Source organism: Mauremys mutica, chromosome 2 (assembly GCF_020497125.1).
Source record: "Mauremys mutica isolate MM-2020 ecotype Southern chromosome 2, ASM2049712v1, whole genome shotgun sequence".
Classification (NCBI taxonomy): Eukaryota; Metazoa; Chordata; order Testudines; family Geoemydidae; genus Mauremys; species Mauremys mutica.
Genome location: NC_059073.1, coordinates 267,837,450 through 267,850,441, shown reverse-complemented (window position 1 = coordinate 267,850,441; position 12,992 = coordinate 267,837,450). Strand labels below are relative to the sequence as shown.

Genomic DNA, 12,992 nt, shown 5'->3' with positions numbered 1-12,992 from the left:
TTTTACCAAACTCGAGAAGAAAAGACATTTTACCTTCTCTTAGGAGCAGATCGTCACATGGAGTGAATTGTCATAGACCCATTGACAGAGCTATGACGCATTATACCAGCTGAAGATCAGCCCCATACAGAGCCAATTCCTTACTGTATTTTGAATATGCAAGTTTCAACAGCAGCAGCAACAAAACCCAACAACAACTATGCAGAACATTTTCATAACTTTATTTTAGTAACTGTCCTATTTTACGTCCCCTTTTTAATGGGCTGAAAATCCTCCTTACAAAGGATATCAAAATAAAATAATATCATGCAAATCCAATAGAGACAATATTATGGTGACAATGACGTGATTTTTTTTAACATGATGTCAAAACACGTCATCCTGAATCCATGGAGACACTATTATAATGTCAAAATGAAACATTATCAACACAAGTTGATAAAGACTATAAGAAAGGCAAAATGAAATGATGTTAGTGCAAGCCTATAAGATTATAATGTGAACATCATGTTAAGGGCATTTGACACATTAAGTGTTGTTTATTATACATTTTTAATTTCTGTTCATAGCAAAAATCCTGCAATTTAATAGCATTTGTTGAAATACCATTAAAGTTGAAAAACAAATGAACAAACCTAAAGAGGTTTTAACCACAGAACAGTTGAGTTGCTAAGTTTCTCATGTAGTAGATATAGTTGTACTATATGATATGGTTTTTCTGTAAGTGAGAATCATATGTTATATGGCATTGTATTTTGTAAAAGAACCACTTACAATTTAATAATTAAAATAAAGTTGTACTTTTTATACAACACTTACTTTGAATCGCAAAGCACCTTATAAAGGTGGGCATTACTTCTTTTGCAGATGAGTAGACTGAAGCACAAAGAGTATCAGTGACTTGGCCAAGAGTCAGTGGTAGGGACAAATCTTGACTTGTAAATCTGCCTCCTGCTGTATTGCTCAAGTGTTAGACAATGCTGACACTCTCTTCAGGTAGCTACCATCACCAAGCACCATTACAAAACCTCAGGCTTTGTTTCCTGTTGCAGTAGAAAAACCCCTTCACTTTTCCGTAACTTCCTCCAGGCTAGACATCTTGGTGCCAGCTTTACCTCATGTCTTAGTAACTCAAGTTGTCCTGGATAAATCTTATTCCTGCTGCGGTCTGCTGTGATGAGAGGAATATGTGTACATTGAAGTATCTGAAGTCCGTTTCTTGTTAGAAACATAAAGAAAAGTAACATAACACAAAAGTAAAGTACACTTATAACAGTTTCTAATCCAGTTTTCTTAAACATGGCAAAATCACCAGTTCTCCTTCAGGACTGTCCCCTTCACTATACATGCCAAATAGGAATTTAAAAACAAAAGTAACATTTAAGATATCCAACACAGAAATAATTTGCAGTCATCTTAACTGGCAAAACATGCTTTTCAGCTCAAAAAGAAACTCGACAAATTAATTCTATTGAAGGTAACCCTTTTGAATGTAACATTTATGACAATTTGTAGTTGTAAATTATATGAGGCAAAAGTGGTTATAATAAAGGATTAAAAAAAGTAAAGGAAAAGTGTCACAGTTTCAGGGAAACTGCACCTTTATGCATAGGCGTTGAATTCCCCACTTTCCTGTGGGTGCTCAACCACCCCCCTTTCCCCAGCCCTGCCCCCACTCCACCCCTTCCATAAGGCCCTGCCTCTTCCCACCCCTTCCTTGCCACCATTCCAACCCCTTCCCCAAATCCCCGGCCCCACCTCCTCCCCTGAGTGTGCCACATTCCCGCTCCTCCCACCCCCCTCCTGGAGCGTGCTAACTCTGCCAAACAGCTGTTTGGCGATGGCGAGGTGGGAAGTGCTGGGAAGTAGGCAAAGGAGCAGGGATGCGGCACATTCAGGGCGGGAGGAGGAGATGGGGTGAGGGGAAGGGGAGCTTGGCTGCTGGTGGATGCAGAGAACCCACTAATTTTTTTCCATGGGTGCTCCAGTCCTTTAGCCTCCAAACTCCCAGCTGTCAACTCCCTTGGAAACATTGTTAAAAAAAAGAAAAGTAATAAAACCACAATGTCTTTAAATCTGCACAGTTCCCTGCCTACATTGTGATATCCCCAGCAAGACAGAGTGCCTAAAATGCAGGCTCTGTGCTTTGCTCTCTCTCTCTAGAAGCTATGACCAGTGTATTACTCACAGTTGTAAGTTACCACACAGCTCTTTCTAAGCACGCACATTTATTCTTAAGGTGAAAGCATAACAGAGAAAATAATAAAAACAATAACATTTCTATATTCCTGCTAATAGCTTACCAGAGGTCACTCATCCGTTTTAGGGGGCTCAGTAGGCCAAAGTCTATAAGTTGGGACCCTCATTGGACTGGAAATCCTATCTGTTTGCTGGATCAGAAAGAAGGCCCTGAATTAGTTTAAACTCAGGCTATTCATTAGGGCTGTCAATTAAATTTGTATTGCTATATTACTTTACTAATTAATAGATTCCAAGGTAAAAAGAGACCACTATGATCATCTAGTCTGACCTCCTGTATAACACAGGTCATAAGACTTCCTGCAAATAATTCCTAGAGCATATCTTTTAGAAGAACATCCAATCTTGATTTTTAAAATTGCCAGTGATGGAGAATCCACAATGACCTTTGGCAAATTGTTCCAATGGTCAATTACTCTCACTGTTAAAAATGTATGCCTTATTTCCAGTATGAATTTGTCTAGCTTCAACTTGCAGCCAGTGATATGGTCCTTGACATTGTGGTTTTATTACTTTTCTTTTTTTAAACAAAGATTTCATTTTTGCTGAAAGCAAATGTGCATTACAGTCTAGAGAAAATGCTATTTGTTTTTCATACACACTACCAAGATATAGAATTTTTTATGGATCATTTCAGTGGTTAAGAGAAAAAACAATCAATCTAAAAATGCTTTTCCATTTTCTAACATAATTTCTAGCAGTTCGCTAAGCATGACATAGAATCCCTCATGACCTTTTAAAGAAAATAAGCTTGTTGACGTTGAAAGAGAACTAAAGGGTGCAGTTCAGATATGTAAATAAGTATGTAAAGTATGCACTAAAATTTTGTGTTGAAATTTGCTGATGACTTTAAAATCAGTTGTATAATCAGAATCATTTGCTCTGTGAACATAATTTATTTGTAAGTATTTAGGCCCCCATTCTACAAAGACTTAGGCCTGGTCTACATTGACAGTTGTACTACTATTGCTATGTCAGTTGATGGAGTGATTTTTTACCTACATAGCTATGCCAGTATAAGACCTACTGTGGACGCAGTTCGACTAGTGGGTCAACCAGCATCAACTATAGCGGTATAAGCATAGTTATACTGGAATTACTATGTCCGGCTAGGAGTGTTTCATCAGTTAAATATACCGGTATAACTAAAACAGCAAAACCCTACTAGAGGAGACAAGACCTTCCACACAACATTCTATGGGGATTAATCTTATGTGCAAGTTACCTGCATAAGACTTTGCAGGATTGGATCCATCATCAAAAATATTTTGATTTCAACATTTGTGTAGGAAAATATTTTGAAGTTCACAGACTGCCTCTCACCTCATCTCTAGCATATTTTTTATGCTTCATCTGTGGTCAAGAAGACTAATCTCTCCTATGCCTCACCCACTGATCACCTGTATTTTACACCATCAAGGGATTGTTGATTCTTATTATGGGTTCATCTACCTCCTCCTTAATATTTTGAAAAGGTCTTCCCTGAGTCAAATGATTTACATTCTCTATTCTATTAATTTTTAAAAAATAGTAAATCATAATAGTATGTTAAAAAATTAAAAATAAAGAAATGTTTTTTTTACTCTTGCATTTTAAACAAAATTATGGCCATGACTGCACCAGATTTTACAGTCGTGTGTGGTTTGAAATTGGCTTGGATTGTTTCTGTACAACCTCACAGCTCTAAAGTAAGTATTGGACTTTGAAATAGCCCAGTAGCTTAATATCTGAGTTCACATGTTTATTGCAGGCTGCTAAAATATTCACTCTTCTTTTTAGTCAAAGAATTCCCCTGAAATGCAAAACAGAATTTCTGTCTCCCACATGTGAGCTCTGACAGGCTAATAAGGAAGAAAGATGGTCGCAATAAAAGGGGTCTTGGGTGCATTCCTCAGATTTCACTGGTTGTAAAATGATGGCCCTGCTACAAAATGACCACATAGGGTTTGGAAGTGAAATCTAGTCTTGAGAGTTTGAAGAGTCTGCTGTAGTGAAGTGACCTCCCTATCAGCCATAAAATATCCAGAGGACTAGAGTTATCACATCGAAAGCAAGTGCCATATTAACAGCTTTGGAGACCAACATTTTAACACAGAGAATAGAGCTGCGTATTTTTAATTTGTGATGATTTACTACATTGAAATTGGTGTGAAATGGACAACAAATCACTGTGTCAAAATGTGGAAATGAATTTTATCAGCTGAAGGAAATTGAGTGTCTTGGGATTTGCATAACTTTCTCATAATACTTTTCATATTAGGGATGATGCTTAAAACTGAAAGTAAACTGGAAAAGCCATCAAACTTCCTAAGTAGCTGATTTCACACATACACACTGACATATATCCTAGTTTCTATAGCCTTGCTTTGGTGGAAATTAATATGCCTCTGTGTGTGTGTGTGTATATATATACATATATATAATATAAAATAATATGACCAGGGTAAAATGTGAAGAGATCTTGCTTGTTATATTAAGCTGATCCCTGAGTTTAGCTACATTTTAAAAAGTACAAACATTAAAGGAGATATTCTCTGTATTCACTTTGCAAAGATGAAATGGCAGAAAGAGGCTTTTGTAACTCTGTATATGATAGAAATAAGCTAAGACTGAAAAAGATCTGTAAAAGAAAATTTAGTTGGGAGGTATACCCTTCAACATGCAAGAAACTGTTCCTGTTAGAAACTACCTTTGCATACATAATTAATTTGAGCAACACATTCAGTCTCTACAGCTACAAGAGAAATTGAATTCAGGTGTTTGCTGAACATATGGGGGATTTACTGTGAATTTATGACTTGTGGTTTGAGTGTAAAACCCCAAGATACTGGCTGATAAAACTTAATGAAGCTTGTGCAGAGAAGCTATTTTTATTTGCATTTTAGTAATTGATACATTTTCTTCTTTAAATACCTTCCCCTTTGCCCCATTTCTCATAAATTCTTTGGAACTTGAGGAAAACAGGAGCAATAAAAGGCCCACCTTTCTAAGTTCCCTTCCATAGTACCTTTACAACTGTTGGTATTTAAATCAGTTTGTGACATACTCATCTGACCCTATTATAACACACACTGTTGAGCTGTGACCACACAGTTACTCCTTTATACAATGCAACCCTATGTTAGCCCCATTTGCACATCCAGAACTATGCTGCCTAGCCATGTAAGTGCACTCTGGGAAAATCTGTGCCTATATTTCATAATATCTCTGAAAGTGAGAGTGGGGAGAACATGCATACAAAATGGCACCAGTAGCATGTGGGACTATGCATTCTGGATGCCTACAGCAAAGACAGCTAGACAGAAGAAGGGCTGACCAAACTGGTAACACAGGCATGCATAAGGAGTTCCAGCTAGATTGATGGAAGGCTGAAGGACTATTAACTGTCTAGCTTACCACCAAGTATTAACCATATTGGGTCTGGATACATCCATCCATGTCACTAGCTGTTTATAAACTCACTTAGAACTTGTAGAGTAGTGGACTGCATGGTCTAGTATAGCATTAACTTTAAAGTTAAATCCAGGGATATTTTTCATGCCATTTTACCATATGTCCACATCTTTTTTGCAACAACATGACAGTTGCTGTTTAGTCACCTGTTTGAGTGATTTGAGACAAACCCATCTGCTTTGAATGAGCACGGCGGGGGAAAAGGTATTCTAATTCCATTAAATTTAGCGGAAGCTTTTATAGTGGATTAACACTGCCCTAGCACTGTTCCTCTATTTTATCCTGCCCTAGCAATGAAGACAGGTCCAATTTAATACACACTCAGCTAGTTCTGAACTTTGGCAAGCGTATATTCTGCAGGCTAATGCATTGCCCCAAGAGCGATAACACCATTAATAACCAATGAGGCAACCTTTTAAAATTCCTGGGAACACATTTTCTACTTGCTTCTACCTGTGGATAGAGGGATATCCAACTCTTGATTTTTTAAAGTAACATAAAGTTTAAATGATGTGAATATTCTGTCTAAACTTAAGGAAATGTAATTAGTACAAGTAGGCAATGTTTGCTCACTAGCTTGCCGTGATTGAGAACCCAGTTAATACATGTGTGGTTTATAACTGCAGTCGAGAGATCTAAGCAGCTAGCTAGATCATGGAAGCTCCAATCCATGTTAAAAAATTTCAAGGTGTAGGAAACATTGTTCATTTACTAACCTTTTGGTTATTCTAGCCGGGTTGTTACTGCCCGGTGGTGGTGGTGTTAGGACCCTTTTTCCTCCTTTTTCAGGCCAATGAATTTTTCCAAAGCTTTAGTCATCCCTGTTCAGAAGCTTGTTTGTATCCACTTTATCACACTGACAATCTGTCTGTTTTGAAAGGATTACAACTCTGTACATCAATGCATGACATCACGGTGAGACATTGCTTAATGATCTGAGACTCTTATGGTCATTGCTGTGGCTGCCTGTTACTGAAAATATGTGACAGGTCTGGTCTATGAGCTTTGCTTACAGTTGCTTTTTTTAGCCCATGCAGGTGACTGTTTTAAGTAGCATTCCTGAAATAGCCAACTGTTAAATGTACCATCTGTAGTCAGAAGATAACTAAGGACCACATGCAGAACTGGTGTAAATAGGCCCAACTCCATTGCAGCAAATGGAATTGTGCTGGCTTACACCAGGGCTGAGTTTGGCCCTGAAAACTTTCCTCTTGATTTTGTTCTAGAACTGTTAGTAATTGGAGCAAGAGGAAATGTAATTTATCTTCACAAAAACTGGGTTCCCACAAGTACCTGATCCTGGGAGGTGCTTATTGTCTTCTGCGAAGTTGTGGGCACCCTCCCTTGAAGTAAATTGCAGCCGAGTGAAAGGTTTGCAACAAAAGCACAAACTAGGCAATAGCTGGTTTACTATACAAAGCTACCCGTGTTAGTCTGGGTCTGTAAAAGCAGCAAAGAATCCTGTGGCACCTTATAGACTAACAGACGTTTTGCAGCATGAGCTTTCGTGGGTGAATACCCACTTCGTCGGATGCAACGGACTTGCATCCGACGAAGTGAGTATTCACCCACGAAAGCTCATGCTGCAAAACGTCTGTTAGTCTATAAGGTGCCACAGGATTCTTTGCTGCTTATACAAAGCTGAAACTCAGTCCAGCTTCATGTATGCCAAATTTCAAATAAACCAAGGCTAAGTTTCAAGTTAAACTCCTTCCTCCCCATAGATAATTCTGGACAGTTTGGATTGAATTGACTTTTAAATTTTGGGTTCATATGAATGCAAAACACAAACAGAAATGTAATATAGTGCTTATAAATAAGCCTGGCTGTTACCCATCCTCAACCAGTACTGGTTCTGTACAGGTCTCCTCCTGCAGAGGAGAGTTTTAAGCAGCCTGGAACAAAGCCTCTCTCCTAGCGTACTTTCTGTGGCTAAAGTCCTCCATCCAAGTGACATACTTACCAAGTCAAAACTGGTATTGTCAGACTGAGAACTTGCTAGGTTATTTTTATTCATTAAGTGCTCTGCAAGACTAACATAAAGACAGTCCTTGCCCCAAGGAGCTTGAGGCCTAAAAGGCAGCCATAGATAAGACAACACACACTAGGAGACACAGGAGAGAAGTAATCTTAGAACAGTTGTTTTGTGTGTGTGGTTTTATGTTTTCGTTTCATTTATCTAATTTCCTTCTTGTTTTTTCACTTCCTTGTGAAAGATATGACTGAATTTTCAAGAAGGCTTTTGTTGAGGGTGGGGTGTTCTAATGGCCTACTGGTCATGTTATGCATAGAAGCATGCCAAGATGGGAATGGGTGAAGGAAACAAAGGAGCTGATGGTGGAATTAATAATGAGGGGAAAGGTGGAAAGAAACAAGAGCTCAGGTGTCAGGCCACGGTAGAGTTGTGCAGGGCCTTGAAGACAAGAATGAGAAGTTTAAACCTGATATGATGGGCAAGGAGATCTCTGGAGTGATTCAAGAAAGGAGCATAGTGCAGGGCTGAGAATGAAAACAGTTAATAAAATAAAAGAGGCAACATGTGCTCCTCGTCAACCTCCTCCTTCCCCAAATAATCTGTCCTCCCTTAAAGGTTTCTTAAGGCCACCTCCCTATTTTAACCTAACATCCCTCCAATTTCCCACCTTCTCTCTTAATATTTGTAAAGGTTTTTTTAATAATATATGGTCACTTGATCTCACTTATTCTATATCTTTGTGACTCTTTGAGCACAAGGAATTTTGGGTGGCAATTGTGCTGGGAGACTGAAGTGATTTTGTTCTTTAATGATCTATTTTTCAGTGAAATAGCCCTAAAGCTCCATTCCCCACCGCTCTCCATTTTCTAATTTTAGATTTTGTCCCTCACTTTTTCAGTTAGGGGGTAAAATAGAAAAAAAAATATGGAAGGTTTTTCTTGTCTATCTGTGTCAAACCCATTAGTAACTTGAATGTTTCCTTTAAGTCAGCTTGACATTTTCTTTGTGCGCTTATGAATAAATTCATCCTTTTTAGAGTTTTTGGAGAAGTTCTTCATAAATCCTGGGGTCCTCCTCCATTGCTCCATCTCATTCCAGTGAAAAGACGACCAACCTGCTGAGCATAGAGTTCCGGAGGAGGTTTACCCATTATACCTTACAATATCTTTATTGATTATTTTGTGTAATATTCAACTGTTGATGGAAGTGTTTTTAACAGCATCCATAGAATGAGCAAAAGTCTTTTACGATATGTTTTCTACAATAACCCCTTCACCCATTTTGTGGTCAATAGAATGCATCAGTTCCATTTAATCTGTGGACTCTATTTTGGCTTATTGTCTCAACATTTTAGCACAAACTGCCTTACTGCAGTACTTTTTCTTACCATTAAACAGAGGTAGGCTCTTTATTGTCATGCCCTCTTTCCTGCTGGGCCTCCAACAGGCTAATCCCTTCAGCTCATTCAGTGGCTCTCTTACCCTGTTATCTCTTCTGAGTTTGAAATGAACCATATCCCCTGACTGATGAGCCCCCTCATATTCATTGATCATTTTAAGTACATCAAGTGGCCTAACTAGAGCTATTTGCTAATCTCTTTTTACCACAACTAAATGGTATTGCAAACAAAAAAATATTCTTACCTCTTAAAGCCTAAAAATTAAAAACATGTCAGCAAGTCTGCATGTATTATGCATTACATTTTATACATGCTCTGCTACTATATTGCTTGTTTGTTATAGTAACAATCTCTAGTTTTGAAAATCAGTAAACTATACCCCCAAAATTTTTTTACTTATATTGAACTGTGCCAGTTCCAAAAGTCAAAGTGCATGGTGTCACTACAGATTAACCTGGACAAGAGCTGTACAGCTCCAACAGGATTAGGGGGTGACATGATCTGAGAAATCTATAGTCTTAAAGTCCCTCCCACCAGAGGGAATAGAGTGGGGAAAACTCTATAAGTGAGACTTCAGAATTTCTTCCCCCTCTGATTTTTTTCCTGAGGGAGGGGATGATCTGGGATTTGCATGCATTATGCTTTTTCTGTGTACAGTGTCTAGATCTACAAATCTATGGAATTATTCTCCACTGTTTCTCTTTAGCTTTCTCATTTGAAACAATGTAATAATACCTGAACATTTTTTCATCAGCACTTTTAACAGAAGGCAATAAATGCAGGGTTTAAAAGCCCCAAAATAAGAGATTAAAATGGAGAAAGAATTGCTTCTGGTTAGCCTTTAATAAAAAAAAATTGTCTGTCAGGCATCCTACAATTCCCACATCAAAAACTCTGAAGTATGACAGAAGTTAGGGGGACAGAAGGGCAGATCGGAGAAGCTGGAAAAATGGCAATGAGATTAATGAATATCCACTTTTCTATCTGCCTTATGAAACTAGCCGTTCCTGTGCATATTTCATGATGGTTTCACATAAATCAAGTTTAAAATGTACTATGGAGAGGGGGATTACCTGTTACTGCCATTATGGAAAATTTATGGTTTTAAATAGTTCAAGTCTGAGTATGACTGTACATAAAAAAAACCCTATAATGTCATTCAATCTTCCACAGAATACTGGAATGTCACAGGATGTCAACAAGCCTGTAACCTGAATGTGTTCTTGTGAGCCTATGGCCCAGTTGTGTTCTTGAATATTGAACTGTCAAGTAGATTTAATTTTACATTTCCATTAGCCTTTTAATGATATCAAAATATCAGTTTAAAAGACTTGTTAGAAACAGAACTAAGGGATGACAGGTTCTTATTGACTGGAAGAAAATAATCAAATTGTGTATAGACAGGATTTCCAAACATCATAAATTAATTTGATGGAACTAAAGATCTGACATCAGTACCATAGATTAAATGATGAGTGAGTTTATTAAATATTAGCAGTCATTATGGCAGTTTTTCTATATGTTCCTAATTTTTAATCTAAAAGTTTGTCTGATGGTAATGACTATATTCTTTGTACTTTATAATCCCTATGGTAACATTAACTGTAGAAGTGCCAATTTCTTTGATGAGTTTAGAAATTGCATTTTAAAATAGCCTCACTATTCTCATTCTGTTTGAAATTTCTTTTAAAGCTGCAAACAGTACTGATAATAAGAGCAAACTGAAGAACATTTTATTTAATGCCTGCAACTTGTTTTAAAATTCTTTCATTACTTCTAAAGTACTGTCACTTCACAAGAAGCTGCCATTTTCCTACTAAACATATTTCACAGATTATGATTCTAAAGTTTGTTCATCCTTTACCTCCTCCTTCTTTTAGCATCAGATCAACTCCTAGCAATCATGACCGGATACAGCGTCTGAGGCAAGAATTTCAGCAAGCAAAGCAAGATGAAGATGTGGAAGACCGCAGACGTACCTATAGTTTTGAACAACCATGGGTGAGTGTCTAGATGCTCCATATACTGGACAATGCCCCCTTCCCCCCAAGTGTACATTAAGTACAGCCATTTCAACTGTGGTCTTTAATCCTGCATGCAACAAAGCAATGTAGATCCAAGCTCCTCTGACCTTTTAACTCCTGACCTTTCTCTTATCTCCATCTGTGGTCCATTGTTGCTAATTTCATTTTATATCATGCTCAGCCGTCTGTCCATTGTGTAAATGGTATCATTTGCTCTGTGACAAAACATAGCTCAGTCTCTCATCACTGTGGACTAATTTATAGTTCAGTTGGTACCTAAAGAAGGGGGAGTTGTCTGGACATTTTCTATAAAAAGGTAATTTTTCACTCCTCAAACTAGAAAGATTCCATTGCAATATGGATATACTCATGAAATACAAGCTGGACTGGACAGAAAGACTGTGTATATATCAAATTAATGCCTAAAATATTAAGGTCCTTGTGAGGCATTATCACGGGTTGAGATTAATTTTTTCCTTAAGAAAAAAATTACATGCATTTTCCCACTAAAAAGAAGTACATATGCCAATTGATCTTTTAAATCCTGTTCATGCTGATGTAGCAAGGGGATACAATTATGTAAATCTACATGCTTTCCTTGTTTACCATAACTGAATCAGTCAATTTGTTTTTTAATCAGATATGGTTCTTAAATTAGGATTCTTTAAATGTCTGTGGCAAATATTTTCTCTAGTTTATTTTTTGTTAAAAATGTCACAATAAAGAAAATGAGCTTGCTGCCAACCTGTTCCAGGAAAGAACAACTGTATCTTGAAGCCAATAGAATACATCACAATTCGAAAAGTCTTGTACATTGTGTGGTATTCTTGTTGTTAGGCCTGGAAGGATTAGAATTTTATTGGTAAATGTTGGTAAACATTAATTTCACCATACACACACAAATTGATAAAAAATTCCATTGATGATGATCGAAATTTACAGATCGGCAAAGTAAGGAAAGTGTTGCTTGAGAACTTGTTAGAGTTTGATTTCTAAGGCTGTTTACTTTGTATATTTTGACATTTTTGACAGTTTGTGTTTTAATGGTTATAAAACTTTAACTTTTTGAATCTGAACATCTACTGTCATTAAATAATTATCTGACTGCCCCCTCCCATAATTTCCTGCAACTGTGAACATTTAAATAGATAAAAATGGGGGGAGGGGGAGAATAGAAAATAGAAGAAAAGAGAGAGAATAGAAAAAAGGCTTAAAACCCATACTTTTGCTCAATTATCTATATTTAAGTAGATAAAAATAAACATCAATATTATTTGTTGAAACTGTAAAAAAATGAAAATTGAATTCTGCCAAACCTATTTAGTAGTAATATAATGTACACTAAGCTGATGTGGAAATACCCAGAGATAAATTTAACTGAGTATGATAGTTATTTGGGATAACATAGGTAAAATCATAGATGTGCACATCATCTCTATTTGTCTGTGATGGTGAATATAGAACTGACACATTTACACACAGTTTAACCTTTGTGCCCTTGTCCTTCTTTAATGCATCCATTTGAAATTTTAACATGCAGCATGGAAAGGAACAAAGGTAAATGTGTCCTTAAATGACCTAAAACTGCTGAGAACGCTGTATAGGCTTTTCTTTCCCATGTTGGAAAAAGAGAATAAATAAAGTGCACATTTTATTTTTTTTCGTTACCAGATGTTTTTAATATGAAGTGGTGAAGATAATCTGATACCCCATTTCTGTTGTAATGTAAGATTTTTAGGAGATAAAAGGTTGGGAATGGGGAGTATTTGTCCACAATGAATATCCACGGTTTCTTAGTCTCAGAATGAGAGATCGAGCAGAGTTCTTGGGAAAAGTGTTTTATGAGAAAAACTTGCACTCTTGAAGACTTGGGAACTTAACT

At 37.1% G+C, this 12,992-nt stretch overlaps 1 protein-coding gene across 10 annotated transcripts in view; it reads left to right on the top strand.

Annotated features, from left to right (window-relative positions):
* PARD3 (par-3 family cell polarity regulator) overlaps window positions 1-12,992 on the top strand; it is a 648,875-nt gene that overhangs the window by 618,527 nt on the left and 17,356 nt on the right. For all 10 annotated transcript variants that reach the window (XM_045004634.1, XM_045004629.1, XM_045004631.1 and 7 more), the window contains one exon: window positions 10,967-11,087. In XM_045004634.1, the coding sequence (XP_044860569.1) occupies window positions 10,967-11,087 (121 nt within the window). The remainder of the gene's footprint in view (window positions 1-10,966; window positions 11,088-12,992) is intronic.